The 18,774-nt window shown below is 40.1% G+C and overlaps 1 protein-coding gene across 3 annotated transcripts in view; it reads right to left on the minus strand.

The window, feature by feature from the left end:
- Positions 1 to 207: 207 nt before the first annotated feature.
- Positions 208 to 18,774, minus strand: part of BEND7 (BEN domain containing 7) — a 77,210-nt gene continuing 58,643 nt past the window's right edge. For 2 of the 3 annotated variants that reach the window (XM_061582274.1, XM_061582272.1), the window contains exons 7-9: positions 12,560 to 12,679; positions 8,234 to 8,284; positions 208 to 2,358 (exon numbers count right to left, since the gene is read on the minus strand). In XM_061582274.1, the coding sequence (XP_061438258.1) occupies positions 2,291 to 2,358; positions 8,234 to 8,284; positions 12,560 to 12,679 (239 nt within the window). In that variant the 3' untranslated portion in view covers positions 208 to 2,290. Of the gene's footprint in view, positions 4,612 to 8,233; positions 8,285 to 12,559; positions 12,680 to 18,774 lie in introns of all 3 variants that reach the window. The other variant, XM_061582273.1, reaches the window with a different exon arrangement.

Raw genomic sequence — 18,774 nt, forward strand, 5'->3', positions numbered from 1 at the left:
ACACGCACACATGCCGGGGCCCAGGGCAAACTGTTGCCCAAGGCCTCCGGCATGCCTGGAGCCAGCCCTGTTCATTTCCTTTCTTGTTACTGAGAGATTACGTGTTTCCTGTTCTCATCTACAGACAGATGCTCCCCCCCCCAACAAATAATCTCCTATCGCTGTTCTAATGTGTTTAAGAATGTTTTCCAACTTCCCAGTCAGGTATGAAGAACAAAAGCAATGTTTATTTGGTAGGATACAGTTAATCCCAGTGAGTGAGCATCACAACAGAAAGCCCCCATCATAGCAGAACACAAACAGATGCTGCTTCTGAAACACCATTAACTCCTGAACAACCAGAAAGTTCTGGATACACTTTACTACAATTATCAAGCCATTCGTTTATTGTAATATCTGAAAAGGCATAGGTAGAGGAAACATGCATTCCATATATCTTTAAATTGTTCAGATTGTAGAAGATGGGCATTTAATAACATTTAGTTTAACATATAGATTGTATTATGATCTTACCTTAACACACACACATATTGAAATCCTGAACCCATTTCTAAGGAGGACATTCCATTTAACTCAGTAAACTTCTGCATAACCATACTTAGGATCACCCTGAACATCTTATTTCTTGCACAAATATTTGTTACAGCCATGTACTGTATTGTTTCTTTCGTGGGATCATAACACACCATACGTTTGCAACAAATTTCCTTGGCCATCTGAGTATTCCCTGAAATGCTTTGGTTATATTTTGATGGCAAACCCTCAAATAATATTAAAAACACATAAACAAAAGTCTCATATTAGCATTTAATGTTCAATTTTTGATAGCAGAGAACGTTTAGTCTCTCTACAGTTGGTGAAATCTTAATTTGGTCTTAACTTGTTCTTCATTTCTGTGCAAATACACTTTTAAATGCTTAGGAACTCCTGTAATATATTACCTCTTCTGTAAGCATGTGAGAAACGTTATATACTACTTTTACACAGTCCCATGCATGCTTATTGACATGCAAGAGCCACTGATTCCAACAGGGCTTGCTTACTGCATTGCAATCTCAGTATAATAAATTGAGTTAAATAAGGCAGCTGATGTGTTAAAAGATTGTTGCTTTTCTACTACAGTGATAATACAGGCTCTTGTAAGTTTTGTGCAGGAGCACCAATTTGAATGTTACTTTTGTAGTATGTTTACCAAAAGTATGTAAATAATAAAAAATATCTCTTGCAAGAACTGTGATTTTGTCACTCTACTCCTCTTCTTAAAAGCTCGCCCATTCTTCTGATTTTTTCTTAAAGTAGTCCCAACTATTATATTTTTATAAAAGAATAGTGTTTGCTGCAACAATAGCCAAAACTATTTTGAAACTTTTCAAATGTGTGTTAACACTGTTCCTGTACAGCTGATGGTAGATTGAGGAACAAGGGGAGCAAAGCAACAGTCTGAAACAAGCAAGAGATATTTTCCTAATTGCTCAAACAAACCAACCAACCAGATTTTTTAAAAATATAAGTAAGGAGTATCATCTGACTCACTCACTTTCTTGGCTTCTCTCTCTACAGTTTCTTCTTTCTACCAGAGCTGGGTATGGCACATAGGTTGAATCCCTGGCTGACACCACCCTGGCCATCAGTTCAAGACCTTTTGCAGGCTCGAGTCCTTGTGTGTCTGAAGGTACTTTTATACTCTCCTTTATTTCTACTGATTTCATTTGCAAAGGACTGGGTTCTTGTTTTCTTCATTGGTTATCACTGAAGGGAAACTGCAGTCACTGCTTGGTGGCTGCCAGAGTATTTCTTGGATTGGGCACGTCTGATTATTCAAATGTGGTTCAGGCTATTTAGACAAATTAGCTTGTATTGTTATCTTTTCTGAACTATGTCTAAAAAGAACATATGTGCACACGCACGTACGCACACACACTCACGTTGAATTAGAGTAAATTTATTGTGTTTTTTTCTGAACTTGACAGATTCCCAGAGATTGATAACACAACACAATCTTATGCACTAATTCACAACTAGTCCCTCGTTGGTTTTATTAAGAACATAGTAATTTAAAAAATAGCTAAATATGTACATATTAATAAAACTTATATACATAAGATTGAGACACTTTTTTTTACCTAAATATGGAATGATTTTCCTAAAAAAAACTATAAAAAGACTTCTGAAAAAATGTTTGAACAGTAGGTCACAGTTAAGTAGACACAAATACAATTGTTTTTAAGATTTATGAAAAGAACGCTGATTGTTGGTTAACTGTTACAATATGTATGCCTTATTTGTAGATTTACTGGGGAGATACAGTTGTACCATTCATGGGGAGCAGTCCCACCAGTCTCCAAGTCCTCTCCATCTCTAAGGAGGAAATGTAATTTTTAAAGACTGCAGTGCTAGTCAGGTTTATCTTGTCATTTCAATAATAAATTAGTCACATTAAATTCCACAAAAGTGTTAAACTGCGGTAGAAGTAGTCATTCAGCCTGAGTTGAAAAGCATAATAGTTTTTTTAAGCATCTAGAGTATCTTTTCGTGTGCTTAGATGACTATCCATGAAATTATTATGTATGTAGTATTTATTAATCCTTCATTAGATGTATGACGATGGTTCCTTCACACACAAAGTTAAGGACAGAAGTCTGATGCTTTAAAAGGTAATAAGAATACATAAATTGATCTTCAAATGGTATTTATGGGCTTTTGTGGTTAATAACCTTAAAGACCAGTGTATAAATTTATGAACACCCATGTCAAAGTTTCCTTTTGAAAGCAGAAATATAAACCAAAAATATTGGGGACAATGAACACTTGCATTAGTTTCAACTCTAAGAGATGAGATAAGGAGATCAAGACACAATGGTGACAAATATATATGTTTTGGAAATAGTTTAATAAAAAGATTATTTAACTGGCACCTTATTTCATAAGGTAAAATAGAAAAAAATCATTTATTTGTTTGGAAAAAGTTATTTTGGAAAAAGTTATTTTGTAAAAAGGTGTTCTATGGTGTATATCTTTGTATACTGACCTTTCCTAGCATCATCCCCCAGTCCAGGGCACAAATAATTCTCAAGATATCTGAGATAAGTATTACAATGCAGAGTGTGGAGCTTGACCAAGAAGCTGTTTGGTCCTCAATTTATATCTGCAAACAACAGATCTGGTGTGGGAAATTTGGGGAAAGGGGAATAATGTGCAAATTCTGGGCCAGGATAGCCAACTCCCTTTTCTCCTTGGCCTACAATACTCACAGGAAGAAAAATGGAACTGGAAAATAATATGAGCAGGTTCACACACCTGCTAGGTGACAGTGTTAATGCATACATTCTACACATAGTAACTGTGGGAGTATTTTCACTTCATACATAGGCCTGAAGGTGTGGAGGCTCAACCTTCACACTCCTTCCCCCTCATTAAAAGCATACAGATTTGTGAAAATCAAGCCTACATGTAGCTACAGAGCACAATATCTTGTGAGTGCAGTGAGAAGGAACACGTACACCCATTCCCTCTACTAAGAATTATCCTTAGATGAGCAAGCTTGTGAACCCATCTAGGTCAGGAGGAAAGTGCGATAAACTTCTGTTCCTCTGACTGAGTTGAGATGCTGGACAAATTCTCAGGGGCAGAGAAGACTAGGATACACATTCATATGCACTTCCTTGTCACTCATTTTCCTGTCTTCAATGGACTGTCCAACAGGACCTTGAGGAATTAGGCATGAGCATTTGTAAAACACCCCCCCCCCCAAATTGGCATGGTATATTCAGTACCACCAAAAAAGCTGAGTACATCAAAGTGCTGTAGAGACTAGTGACAGCAATAATTTTTGAAATAACTTTTTTTGGAACGACAAAGACTGCTGCCAGACTTGAAATCAGGGGGATGGGGTGGGGAGGGAGAGCGGTGAGGGGGCTCTTATAACAAGTAGTCTGCAAAAATAAAAGATCAATAACAATTCATTTCACGTTCACCAATACTTGTTCTGGACTAAAACATCTGGCCATATATTAGCATCAATTAGTGGGGTTCGTATGGTCAAATACACTAATATTGTATCTTATTCAGAGAAGAATATTTAACAATTTACCATCTTTACCCATGGAGAAAAATCATAGACTAAGAAAAGAGAGGGGAAGTGTCTCCAGAGCAGATGATAATGATTCATTTACTTTGTAGAGTTTTGGTCCTCTGATTTCTACCAAGAAGCCAATATAAAATGGGGTTCTTCAGAGCTCTCTCCCAAGAGAGAGGTCTAACTTTATTTTTCTCTGTTTAACTGAAGATGGAGGAAACAGCCAGCATGCATATATTTATGTGGGGAAATGCAATCATAAAGGCAAAATTTGTTCTATTACAGTGGTTATCGGATTAATTGCACTATGTCCTTGCTGCTGAACAAGTCTATTCTGATCAAAATAAAAAGAAAACAAGTAATTTTGTGGCTTTGTTATCCTATCTAACAAAAGCATGAAAAAAGTCTGAGGCCATGACAGAGAACATAGATACTGAAGTAGTCTGAAAACATCGCTGGTATCCTGCTCAAATGTAAAGTTGTCTGGATCTGCTAATGAAACACTGGCACAGAATGTGTGGTTTCAAAGAGGTTACCTAAAAAGAAGAGTTAAAGTTTAAAATTAGGATTTGAAGGGTTGACTGTATATATCAAATTGATACGTATTTATTAAAAGCAACCTATGGATTTCAACATTAAAGTTATTAAATGGATTGTCTGCAATATAATTAGAACACTAATAGAATACCCATAATTTATTGCTTATTATGCATCCTTATAATTTCCACTAGGAATCACTTTAAGACAAGGTATTAATTACTATGAAGGAAATGAAATCTAGTAATGGAATTTGGGAATAATGGATAGAACACATAAAGGTGTGTATTAAGAGCTGCAAGGGATTCCTCTAAAAATATGACACACGTGGATGGAGAACAAAGTGCCTACGAAGTATGAGGGAGGGTCTAGCAAACATCTGAAATTAATCCGTTAAGCTGGGTTTGGGGGAAGTTACATTGTTTTATTATTTTTTTCATAACAAAATATTAAACAGAACCCTGCCTCCCTCCCAGTACCAGAAAAATATATAATTACCCAACCCCTCCTTGATTGCTCACTTTTATTGTGTGTCACTCAGGACCAAACAAAACTGGTAAAATTGGAAACCAGTATCTTCTGAGGCAGTTCATATGAACATACAAAGTGGTATTCAGTAAAGACCAACTTAACGCCATTGATTTCAATGGGTCTACTCTGAGTATGACTTGTCATACCACCCAAATTTTTGTACTTATCTGGCATGTCACTGTTCACAGGTTCAGCTCCAAATATGTAATTAGTGGCCACCAGTCTTCCATAAAATGATCGCTAGCTACTGTACACCAACTATTCTGGGTGTTCCCAAGCCACAAGGCCTCATTATTCCTCACTTGAACTGATGCTCTAGGAGAGTCTAACCACTAGCTACTCTACCCTTGAAAAGGAAACTTAACAAGATATTTCTGGAAAGCTAAATGTTGATCAGATTAGACCTGCCTTCCTTCCTTCCCCTACAAATCTCTGGAAAGAAAATACTGGTATCTTACAGCATACTAGTTATGATTTCTACAGGCGCAGGATTAGTGGAATAGGGGAAGTGTGGGTCATATAAGCAAGAGAAATCAAAGAAAGACTTCATGATGGAGATTGAGAGAATCATGCAACTCTGCATGTACATTAGGAATTTGGCTGTGAGGCCCCCAAACTGGGGGATAACCATTCATGGTCTATCCCCTAGTCTTCCTGACTGAAGAACCTCTGTTTTATCTCTCCACCACATAGCCTGTTGTAATTAGGTGTTATACTGTCATACAGTGGATTGAGATGGTGATCCTGTTGAGACTCTGGTCTTGCTGTGGAATGGCAAGAGTGTCCTCTCAGGTGCTGCAGAGTCTGCGTTGCTCCTTGGTTTACTGAGGAGCTGTGGCCAGTTAAGCAATCCGGGAGACAACTGGAGCACAGGTGGGATAAAGCTCTGGAGCTGATCCAACACTTGTTAGGTTACATAATTCTGCCTATCAAGCAGTAGTGAAGGTGGCTAGATGGCTCTTCAAGGATGTGATGGAGGTGGCAGAATTGTTTCAGGTAGTTTGGAGGCTGATGAGACCAGAAGTGGTGGATGGGTCTCTGAGGCACTCACCATTTTTGAAGAAGCCCCACCTGGACACTACAGTATATAACAACTACCCTCCCAGTCACGAATATCTCCTTGGGTAAAGTGGTAGAGAGAGTGGGGGCAGAACAGTTGCAGGAGTTCCTGGAAGTTACAGATTATCCACTTCAGTCTGGGTTCTGGCAGAGTTTGGGGGCTGAATCAGCCTTGGTTGCCCTGATGAATGACCTGTGTTGAGATTGGGACAGGGGTAGTATCACTCTGATCCTAGATGTCTCAGTGGTTTTTGATACCACTGATTGTGGCATTCTCCTGGACTAGTTCTGTGGGATGAGTATTGGGAGTACTGGAACATGTCCAAAGAATAGCATTGGGAGAATGTGCTTTGGCCCCTTGTATTGTGGTGTGCTGTGGAGCACAATCTTGTCCTCAATGCTGTTCAACATCTATATGAAGCCATTGGGAGTGGCCATTTGGAGTTTGGGGGCAAAATGACATCTGTACATATTTCTCTTTAACATCTAAGTCATGAGAGGCTATGTATGATCTAAACCATTGCCTGGGCATAGTTGTGAATTGGATGAGGGTCAATTAATGAAGCTTAAACCATGGGAAGACAGAGACATTGTAGGACTGTGGTTCCCATGTCCAGGAGACTGGCCTGTTGCCTGTCCCTGAAACAGCAAGTTCATAGTTTGGGGGTGCTTCTGGATCCATCATTATCACTGGAGGCTCAGGCAGCCTCAGTGGCTAGGGAGTGCCTTTTACCAGCAATGGATGGTACACCAATTATGTTGTTTTTGGACAGAAGGTGTGTGCTCATTATTCCTGCTGGGCTCCTGCTGGGAGGAAGGGCGGGATATAAATCAAATAATAAATAAATAAATAAAGTGGGCTCAGTTCTGTGGAACTCAGCTGAGATCAAACAATCGAACTTCAGGCACTTGATGAAGACTTTATTTCAGCAGGCATTTTAAAGCAAGCTTTTCTGATTTTATGGTTAATTTTAACTGATTTTATCTTTTGTATTTCTTTTTCAACCTCATTGTACGTGCTTAGAAGTTACGGTGCTAAGCAGTATATGAATTGTTTAAATAAAGAAATCTAGTGTACATCATCTCAAAATAATTAGCTCTCAAAACTGAATAAAATAAATCTAATTACATATTATTGGATACATTCACAGCGGGCACACATTTTTTCCTCACATGGTCACCCTCCTCTGACTGTACCCTCTTAAATATCCTAAAAAAATATTGAATTCAACATCAGACGGTATTTTGGTTCTCCTTTTCAAAGGCAGTATTTGGATGGGGGTTCCATTTATACTCCTACCAAAAACAGGACTTATTTCCTTATGCATTGAACATTTTGCAGAAAAGAGATCAACACAGCTAGCCTGGAAATATGATTTATCTACTAATGTGACTGCCTCTTTGTGTCTTACTCATGATCTCTGATAGTATAAAAATTAGAGCACTATGAAATTGCATTAAAAGAAATGGACACCACTAAAATACTAAATAAAAATTACTAAAGCAATGAAAAGGTACATATAATCAATTTCATTAATGAAGATGCTATCGTTTCTCCTTACAAAAATTGCCTTGACTGCATGATTGGGGGCAGGGAGAAAGATGGAGAAGATCGTTATAACCTGTGGGCAGGTTTATATATTCAATAGTTTTCAAGTGGTAAAACTTTTCCTAGACTTCTGGCTGTAATGGGGTCATATTTTAAATGCTTCTGACACTGTAATGTCAGAAAGAAGCATGCTGCCTGGCCTTCTTGAATTGCTAGTATTGTATGTGCACAGTGACCCCACCCCACCTGCCATCAGTATGGGGAAATATTCTAAAATGCAATAACCTCACTCCCAGCACCTGAAAGGCCTATGGACCAGGCTGTGGACACTGAGGGTAAGAGACATATCTAGTGACCGTTCTTTAAGCAAAAGAAATTGCAGGTTTAGGTAAGAGATATTGTGCAAAGGTTTCTCAGACAACCCAACTCCAATGAGACCAAACCAATGTCCAATAGGCTTTTATTAACCAACAGCTTTTTACCTGTTTGTAGTAGAGAAAGGTCCAGTTTCTCATCACAGTCAGTTGTCTCTACTAAATAAAGATAATACATAAAAGATTATTATTTTCCCCAAATAAGTAAAATTAGAATTAAGTAGAATAGTTGTAATAAAAATAGATAGGAAAGGAGGCATGGAAAACAGGCAGGAGTGCTAGACAAACCCACAAAAACCCTACGAGTTATAAGCATTACAAGAACTTTGTGAATTCACAGGAAGAGCTGCTCTTTAAGATCAGTACAATATCCAATTCAGTTCAGAAAGTGGTTAGCATCCAGTTATCTGAAATGAAGGTACACATAATGTCAAATGTGACAGCTTGCCCCAAAGCTCGCCCAGGGCTTCGTCACAGAACCTATTTTGAATGCCAGGGATCCTTTTACCTCTTTCCTGCCACATCTTGCCCTCACATTAATTACTTAATAATATATGCCAGTGCCTCAGGCAGAACAATATTTTATCCCATAGAAATCAAATGCAACACAATGATCTAGGCAAGTCTCTGTCTACATAGACGTGTTGTTAGTTCTGTTTCTTGGTCACATTAAAGTGTGAGGGAATACTAGTCACTGGTGAGAGACAGACCGAGAACTTGCTTATTTAATTATTATTTGATTTATATCCCGCCCTTCCTCCCAACAGGAGCCCAGGGCGGCAAACAAAAGCACTAAAAGCAATTTAAAACATCATAAAAACAGACTTTAAAATACATTTAAACAAAACATCTTTAAAAACATTTTTTTAAAAGCTCTGAAAACATCTTAAAAAAGAAAAAAGAGGTTAAAAACATATTTTTTTTTAAAAAAAAAAGGTTTAAAAAACAGATTAAAAAGCAATTCCAACACAGACGCAGACTGGGATAAGGTCTCGACTTAAAAGGCTTGTTGAAAGAGGAAGGTCTTGTACAGAATTAAAAGAATGCTCCATCACAGCTACTGATATACAGGACAGCCAACTGAGTTTAGAATGCAACACACACCTGATCAGGTGGCTATATAGAATGGAGTCTCTACACTGCACCACGTAAATAAATATATAAATCACAGCAAAAACGTGTGTTTAAAATAGTTTGCTTCAATATGGGACAGTACAAGGGTACAGCTAAACCTGGGCTGGCCATCCTTTTTTCTGCTGAGGACCACTTTCCCTTGCGAGTTGTGTGTGTGCATGTGTGTGTGTCACTTACTGGAGGTGGGTGGAGCCACCCATTTATCTCTCTACCATCTCCTTCCTCCCGTTTTCCCCTCCTTGTTATTTTCGTGAAATTAGGGGCAAGGGCCGCAGATTGCCTACCCCTAACAACATAACAGCAGCTCTGCTAGATCAAACCAAAGACCCATCTAGTACAGCATCCTGTTCTCACAGAGACCACCAGATACCATTGGAAAGCCTGCAAGCTGGAGCTGAGTGTAACAGCACTTTCCTCACTTGTGATTCTATCAAAGCTAGTAGCCATCGATAGACAAATTCACAGAGGATAAAGCTAATACTCTTTTAAAGACATCCAAGTTCATGGCCAAGTTGGGACATCTCCTGGTAGTGAATTCCAGAGTAACAACACACTGTGTGAAAAACTTCCTTTTGTTTGTCCCAAATCTTCTAACATCAACTTCATTGAATGGCCCCAGGGTCTAGTATTAGGAGAGACAGAGAAGCTTCTCTCTATCCACTTTCCTCCACACCATACATAATTTCATATACCCTTGATCTGGCTTGAATGAGATGATTATCATAGCCAGAACCAGCAATACAGTAAAAATCTAGCATGCACAGCCCATGTGAAGGAGCAGGGCTTCTAGCCATGCTGAATATAAGTTAATACCTGTCAATTTGTTGTGTGAAATTGGGAGTATGTAGGTAGGCAGGGCTTTAGTCTTCTCCTTTCTTTCCCATGTTCCTTCTTCCTTACAATTCCCCCTCCGTTCCTTTCCCCCTCTCCAACAATTTTTCCCTTCTCTTGCACAATTTGATTCCTTTCTTCACTTCCTGGTACATGGAAACAATAGTTTCCACTGGTTGCTTTTAGCTCCTGTGATATGTATTTTATGGTTAACACACTTTGAATAATAGGGACAATTTTATTAATATTTTGGTTTCATGCCGAGTTGCATTTTTAATTTTTTGTGTGGATTTTTATGGTATAATTGTTATGTTTTTCAATTGATTTGTACAGCACCTAGAGAACTTGTGTGGGGTGTCTAGTGAGTACAAATAAGAAGTTCAGGCTATTGCTATCCAGAATTTACTTTCAATAACCAGAACATTCCCCACAGCCAAACGATGATCAAACACAGCCTGTTTGTGCGTACACGTGTGTGCACATATACACAACAAATTTTAGTAACATTAACCTTGAAACTATTTTCCTCTTCCACACAGACATACCCCAGCTTTCATTTTGCTACCAGGTCAGATGGTTAACAAACTTTGAATAAAAGGTTCAATTTTATTTTCAGGTGTTGAAAGTGTAAACAAATAAACAAACAAATAAATAAATGCCAGTGTTTCTGATTCAAGGCAATAACTGAATACAGCTGCAGAAAACCAAAACCAAAATAATACTTCCAGTTTATATACCAAACAATGTGGAATATTTCTTTCACAATGTACAAAGTATTTCTCTTCAAAGCAATATTATTGATGAATTTTCCTTAGCCATTCCATCCCATCTCCGGTAAACAAATTCTATGAAAGAGGGCCAACAGACCAAGCCAAACTATGGGAATCTGTCATTTGTGTGGCCGCTGGCAATCTACCACAACAAACCTGCTGCATCCAAACCCTGCTTAGCCGCAGCCGAGAAAAACTATGGCCAGCAAACAACGCCCAAACCCAGTGGAGGCCAGAAACACACACCCATGGCATCCAAAGCAAAAACGCCACCAGCTAATTCCAACACACCACCCACCAGGTACACCACCCGCTCATCCCCCAGCCAATCACCGACGTGCACACACAACAAAGCATGCCCCAGCACCACACCATAAACAAATGCATGTGGACACACTGGCACCTCAAGTGCATGGCAGGTGCAGCTCCCACAAGAACCTGCAGCCAGCACTCACACCAAGGAACCATGTAAACAAACAGGGCAATGCAAAAAAAAGTTTATTGCGAGCATGGAAGCAGGAATACAGCCCACAGCAGCTGCACACAGCAATAACAGACTGCATAAGCACCCATCACAAAACCTGACAGGGACTATCCTTCAGTTGCAGCGGTGATACCCAGCATCAGAGAGTGTGCCTCCTCAGTGGCAACTGCAGCCACGGCCCCCATGGGCAGTGGCCAACCCAGCCACCTGGACTAGCTCCTGAAGAAGGGTTGGCAGCTCCGACACCCACTCTGCAAGTGACGCCAGCTCATGGCAAACATTCCCTACACCTTAGAGGGGGTGATCGGCAAAGCCTAGGAAGACTATGAAGCCAGCATACTTCCACATTCTTGGTAGTTCCGCCACCCTCAGAGGTTCGGGGGATAGCGGCCGGGGAGAGAGCTCTCTCTGTGGCAGCACCAAAGTTGTGGAATTCCCTCCCTACAGTGGTACATCTGGCACCTATACAGTTTTCAGTGAATGCTAAAGACACTGAGATGTGTGTTTCCAGAACCCACCTTATTCTTGCAACTGAAATGTGTTTTAATTCTTTTTAATATTGCATTTTAGATTGTGTAACCTGCCTTGGCACCTGTTGATGAAGGGTAGGCAATAAATAATAATATTAATAATACTAATAATACTCAAATATGCCATGCATCCCCACTAGGGGTGGCCATCGATTAGAGGTGTGTCCCCACATCTCCAACATCCTCCTGGAGCATCATCAGGACCATATTCGAGGCATCGGCCAACTCTTGCCACAAACAGCCAGAACATCCTTAGAGAGGTTCACCTTAAGAACTATGGCTCTTGTCAGTGGAAATTTTGGAATTATTATAGTGAAAAAGGATATACAAAGATAGATGAAGAGTAACACTATCTGCCTCAGTGAATCACTTGATGTCTGTAATGTCAAGCAATGACTTGCAAGTGTGAAAACAGTCACAGATTAAACTCCATGAACAGCTTTCTCATAATCTTAAAACGTAGAACTTTTCAATGGATGCAATTCAGATATTTAACTCTGAGTCATAACCATTAGCAATCAAAAGACAAGACTAAAAGTTGTACATATATGTGTGAATCAGCTCTTAGGAGCAATGTCCTTCCTCAGTGATTCTTAAAGGTTGGGTTCAAGCTCTTTACTACATGACAGATGTCTTGTCACTTTGCTATCTGCATTCATACTGCTTTCTACTAACTCTCCCTTACCTGAGCCTCTTTTTAACCGTCTTCTTGCCAGTTTGATTTGATCCTGCAGAATCTGTACCCAGTCTCTTGGGCCAGGTAGTTTATCCACATGATTCGCAGTGCAGTATTTTTCTGTGAACACTAAAATCAGAAAGTACACATTTTACCAAAAAAAATGTTCAAAGTTGGAAAAAGACAGGCAACTTCAAACAAAGGTTTAAGCAACCAGAAATGGGAAAAGCAAAATCAGAATGACATTTTATGTTTTACATACAATATCAGAACAACATGTTTCCTACATGTATAACATCTCCATGAATGGGCAAAGGGCAGCATGTAAAAAGTCTTCTATAACAATTTTCTAAGTGCAAGACGATATTAAGATGGGAGACCTTCAAACATACAAGCCCCTTGCATGCATGTTTGAGGTTGTAGAGTATCATGAAGACTGTACTATGACTTATAGTATATCTTGAGACTGTAGCTGTTACTATGCTGGATGAAGGCACCCAAATAACCTAGAAATTCTGCATATAACAATGAAGATCTCCTAAGCACTCAACGAACGTTTACTGGGAGGAAGGGCAGGATATAAATTTAATTAATAAATAATAAAACATTTACTGTGTTGAAAAACATTAGCAAAAGATGGCGCTGTCATTCCAGAAATATTCTTAACCAGAATAACCAGTCTCCAGACATTTAATCAGAACACAACAAAATACTGTATTGGAATCGCTGGTGCAAACTGACACATAACTATAAAACGATGAAATTTAAAAAAATACAGTGGCTACATTCACATATAACATTCAAAGATAAGCTGGAATGAGCCAGAACAAAGTGTCAGGCTTGCATGCTCCTGCCTCCCCCTCTTCTCCTCCCATGCATTTGGGAAGAGGACTTCTGCAGTTTAGAGTCGCTTTTACAAAATTCTGGCTTGAACCAGAGATTGTGGTTTAACACAAACTGATTATTTAAACAAGCCAGCTTCATAACTGATGGCTTAAATGTAATGCTAAGCTGGCCTAGTGCTAGCGGGCAGCCAGGTTGGGCACTGGCTGAGGGTGCTCACAGAGGCCCCTCACCACCCTGAGCCCAGCCCTGCTGTCTCCCCCACCCTGTAACTCTTCCCCCTTATTATTATAAGTGGGCTAGGCGAGTGGTGAAGTTGCGGGACGCAAACTGTAGGGGAAGCCACAGAACTCTCTGGCAACACCTACCAGCTACTATCCAGGGGCTTCTACCCGGCATATGATAAATCTAGTTCTGCCTAGCCAGAGGGCACTGTGTCCTTTGAGCACATGTGCAGCTGCTCCCCACCCTGTCACTTCCTCTTATTTTCAGAACTGGCAGCAGCCAAAGGAAGAAGTAGTGTGAGCAGTTGCTCATGCCACCGCCACCTTCATCACGGAATGGTCTCGCTGGGCTTGGCAGCAGGTAATCCTTGATATCCTCTCCTTCCTCAGGGAGACTGGGTTTGTCTGGGTACCCAGCACCTGTGACACCTTGTCACCATGGTCCTGGAGCATCCTTGCGCCTTCCACCGTTCCACTGGGACTTCTGTTCTGCAGTACCGGTTCATATGGCTAGGAGCTCTCTTCTTTTCACCCTCCCTCTTTCAGTCATCTCTTTCCACACCCTGTGTTCCCGCCCCAGGTTTTTAATACCCCCCTTGTGGGTGAGTGCACATTCAAGATCATTTTCAGGTTCTAGGTTGTTCTTTAACATGGGATTAAAATCAGTGAGAGAAGACCACCAACTGCTTCAGAGAAGCCAAGTGTTCTGAGTAATTATTGAGAAGAAGCTATAGACAGAGATAGCAGTGAGTTAAAACAATAGAACAGAACACAAGCCGGCAATGTTAAAGCTTGTAGTAGCCATGCACCAAACGGGAGTGTACATGGCAGAGGGTCAAGACTTAAGAAGCAACCAGGAGCTGTACACTCTCATGGGTCTGATGTAAACGGCTGCCTATGTACTAGAAAGCCTAGAAAGCCTTTTTGAGTTTGCCCCTCCCCGAACTCCTCTTGATCATGGGAGCTTCTTAAAAAGACAGGGCTCAACCAAAATGAGCACCAAGCAATTTATTATTGTTGCAAGGCTGCAGTTTGGGTTTTCTCCAGATGAAAAGGGGAGGGCCTCAAGGGATTCTTCAGGAAACGTGAATTTGAAATTAGTTTTTCTTCCTTAGGACAGATAAGTTGGGGCTGCTGAATGATTCAGGGTATATGTGGGGGCTCACCCTACCTAGGTGTTTTATAGAGGGGCAGCTTACCTAATTATTATCTTGGGCTCTCACTATTTATAACTGTGCACAGGATTGCAGATTAAGGTAAACCACTAAGTTGCCCCCCCCCCCCAAAAAATTACAAGGCAACCAGTGAAATTCAAAAGTCTGTGTTATTTTAGGGGAAGGGATGTAGTTGCTTTGTATACACAAGATACCAGGTTCAATACCCAGTGTCTCCAGGTAGGACTGGGATAGCTCCCTGTCTGAAACCTTGGAGAACTGCTGCCAGTCAGTGTAGACAATACTGAGCTAGATGGACCAATGGAAGCTTCCATAAGGAAGCTTCCTGTATTTTTTTGTGACAATAGGAGGTTGCCATATAGGTCAGGATTTCTTTCACTTTAAAGGGGTGGGGCCAAGAGGAAGGAGGGTGTGGTTTGGGGAAGAAAGGGAGGTAACAAAGGGTGCACTGATACCCTATGCTCAAGGGCCCACCGAAATCTGGAGCTGGCCCTCATGCTAAGCCAGGCTGTCTGGTTCAAATGCAATACTAAGCCAGGATTCTGTAAAAGTGAAACTAAACTCTGCAGAAGTCCTTCTCCTGGCTGCAGTGAAGAGATGGGGCAGCATGTGAGGCAGGTGCTTTGCTTGGGCCCATTCAAGCTTGTCCATGTGGCACTAAACCACGATTTAGCATTATGTACAAACATGACCAACATATGGCTTTGATTCTATAAACCAGAATTTGCTGTTGTTACGTGCCTTCAAGTTGATTACGACTTATGGCGACCTTATGAATCAGCGACTTCCAATAGCATCTGTCATGAACCACCCTGTTCAGATCTTGAAAGTTCAGGTCTGTGGCTTCCTTTATAGAATCAATCCATCTCTTGTTTGATCTTCCTCTTTTTCTACTCCCTTCTGTTTTTCCCCAGCATTATGGTCTTTTCTAGTGAGTTGTCTTCTCATTATGTGTCCAAAGTATGATAATCTCAGTTTCATCATTTAGCTTCTAGTGATAGTTCTGGTTTAATGTGTTCTAACACCCAATTATTTGTCTTTTTTGGGGTCAATAGTATGCACAAAGCTCTCCTCCAGCACCACATTTCAAATGAGTTGATTTTTCTCTTACCCATTTTTTTCACTGTCCAACTTTCACATCCATACATAGAAATAGGGAATACCATGGTCTGAATGATCCTGACTTTGGTGTTCAGTGATACATCTTTGCATTTGAGGACCTTTTCTAGTTCTCTCATAGCTGCCCTCCCCAGTCCTAGCCACCTTCTGATTTCTTGACTATTGTCTCCATTTTGGTTGATGACTGTGCCGAGGTATTGATAATCCTTGACAAGTTCAATGTCCTCATTGTAAAGTTACATAAATCTTCTGTTGTCATTACTTTAGTCTTCTTGACGTTCAGCTGTAGTCCTGCTTTTGTACTTTCCTCTTTAACTGTCACCAGCATTCTTTTCAAACCATTACTGGTTTCTGCTAGCAGTATGGTATTATCTGCATATCTTAAATTATTGATATTTCTTCCTCCAATTTTCACACCTCCTTCATCTTGGTCCAATCCCGCTTTCCGTATAATATGTTCTGCATATAGATCAAACAAATAGGGTGATAAATACACCCCATCTCACACCCTTCCCAATGGGGAACCAATCGGTTCTCCATATTGTCCTTATAGTAGCCTCTTGTCCAGCATATAGGTTGCGCATCAGGACAATCAGATGCTGTGGCATCCCCATTTCTGTTAAAGCATTCCATAGTTTTTCATGATCTACACAGTCAAAGGCTTTGCTGTAATCTATAAAGCACAAGGTGATTTCCTTCTGAAATTCCTTGGTCCATTCCATTATCCAACGTATGTTTGCGATATGATGTCTGGTACCTCTTCCCTTTCTAAATCCACCTTAGACATCTGGCACTTCTCGCTCCATATATGGTAAGAGCCTTTGTTGTAGAATCTTGAGCATTACTTTATTTGCATGGAATATTAAGGCAGTAATTTGTTAATTACTGCATTCCCTGGGATCCCCTTTCTTTGGAATTGGGATGTATATGGAACACTTCCAGTCTGTGGGCCATTGTTTTCTTTTCTATATTTGTTGCAAAAGTTTTGTCAAAATTTGGACAGATTCAGTCTCAGTAGCTTATAGCAACTCTATTGGTATGTCACCTGTTCCTGGTGATTTGTTTCTTCCAAGTATTTTAAGAGCAGCTTTCACCTCACATTCTAAGATTTCTGGTTCTTCATCATACGCTTCCTCCGTGAATGAATCTGTCATCCTTGCAGCTCTTTTATAGAGTTCTTCAGTGTATTGCTTCCATCTTCCTTTTATTTTATCTCGGTCAGTTAGTGTGTTCCCCTGTTGATTATTCAACATCGCTACTCTTGGTTTACATTTCCCTTTCATTTCTCTGTTCTTTTGGAATAGGGCTCTTGTTCTACCCTTTTTGTTGTCCTCTTCTATTTCTATACAATAACTATTTTAATAGTTCTCTTTGTCCCTACGTACTAGTCGCTGTATAGATGCATTTAGGGTACTAACCATGTTTCTATCTCCTTTTCCTTTCCTTCTCTATTTAACCGTTTTAAGAGTTTCTTCAGTCATCCATTGAGGTCTTTCTCTCTTTTTAACTAGAGGTATTGTCTTTTTGCTCTGTTCCCTGACAATGTCTCTGACTTCACTCCATAATTCTTCAGGTTCTCTGTCAACTAGGTTTAAAGCCTCAAGTCTGTTCCTTATTTGATCTTTATATTCTTCTGGGATGTTATTTAAATTCAAATCAAATCAAATCAAATTTTATTGTAGGGTCATAGACCCAATATACAACTGATTTAACTAGAAAGTTTAAAATATATACTATAAAATAGGAGGTGACAAAACACATGGTAATACAGCATTAAAATTTAAACATTGGTATCTAAAAAGAGAAGATTCTTCTTGCGTGTAGTTTGAATGAATTTAGCTACAGATAGGGTAATTGCCTTATCTGTACTGGCCAGAAAATATTTCAGTAGGCAGTCTGTGGGCCTGCCAGGGAATTTTTTTATGATGGGGTCTAAGTATCTAGAGCATTTGGTGCTATAAAAGGTGCAGACAAAGAAGATGTGAGACAATGATTCTATGTCTGCAGGCCTACAGGGACAGAAGCAGAATTAGTAAGGAATGTCCTGATAGCGGCCTTCTAAAAGTGAGGAAGAAAGGCAGTTGAATCTAGCCTAGAGAAGGCTAGCTGGAATTTGGGTATAATCAGGTTTTCCAAATATAAAGCGGAGTTGGGGAACATGAATCTTAAATCTGAGTAGATTGCTGAACGAGTTTTGGCAGCGTTTGACATTGGACATTGGAAGTCTACATCTTTGATTCGAGTCTTGATGGTCCGTTTGGCTACTTCGGGATCTAGGGATGATAGAAAATCCAATGAGAAACCCAGCCTGGCCAATTTAGTATGGAATGTTTTAGACCATTAGCTGGAAAACACATCTTTCCAGAGTACATGTAGGTATCCGGAGGAGGGACCTGCATAAGCTAATTTGGTCCAGTATCTAAAGGCTAAAGACCAGGCTAGGCATTCAAGTGATGACAGGCCAGTCTCTAAGTGAAGGCCAGCAGCCGGGACACATCGAGGGACGCCAAAAATTGATCGTAGGAAAGTTGATAAAATTGATTCAACAGTGGAATTAAAGCTCTGAGCCCAGAGTGGAACACCATAGAGCAGTTGGGGAAAGATCTTAGATTTGAATACCTGGATGGCAGCAGGTATATACTGCCCGCCCTTGGTGTAAAAGTAACGAAGGATGGCCTTTGATGTGTTCCGTGCCATCTCGACAGCAGAATGTATGTGTGTTGCCCAGGAAAGAGAGGAGTGGAACGTAACACCAAAATATCTATATTGCCTAACCTTGGCTATCTTCCGGGCATTGATTGACCAGTCGGACACAGATAAATGTCTAGAAAAAACCAGGATTTTAGTTTTGCTAAAATTTATG

This window comes from Rhineura floridana, chromosome 8 (assembly GCF_030035675.1).
Source record: "Rhineura floridana isolate rRhiFlo1 chromosome 8, rRhiFlo1.hap2, whole genome shotgun sequence".
Taxonomy (NCBI): Eukaryota; Metazoa; Chordata; class Lepidosauria; order Squamata; family Rhineuridae; genus Rhineura; species Rhineura floridana.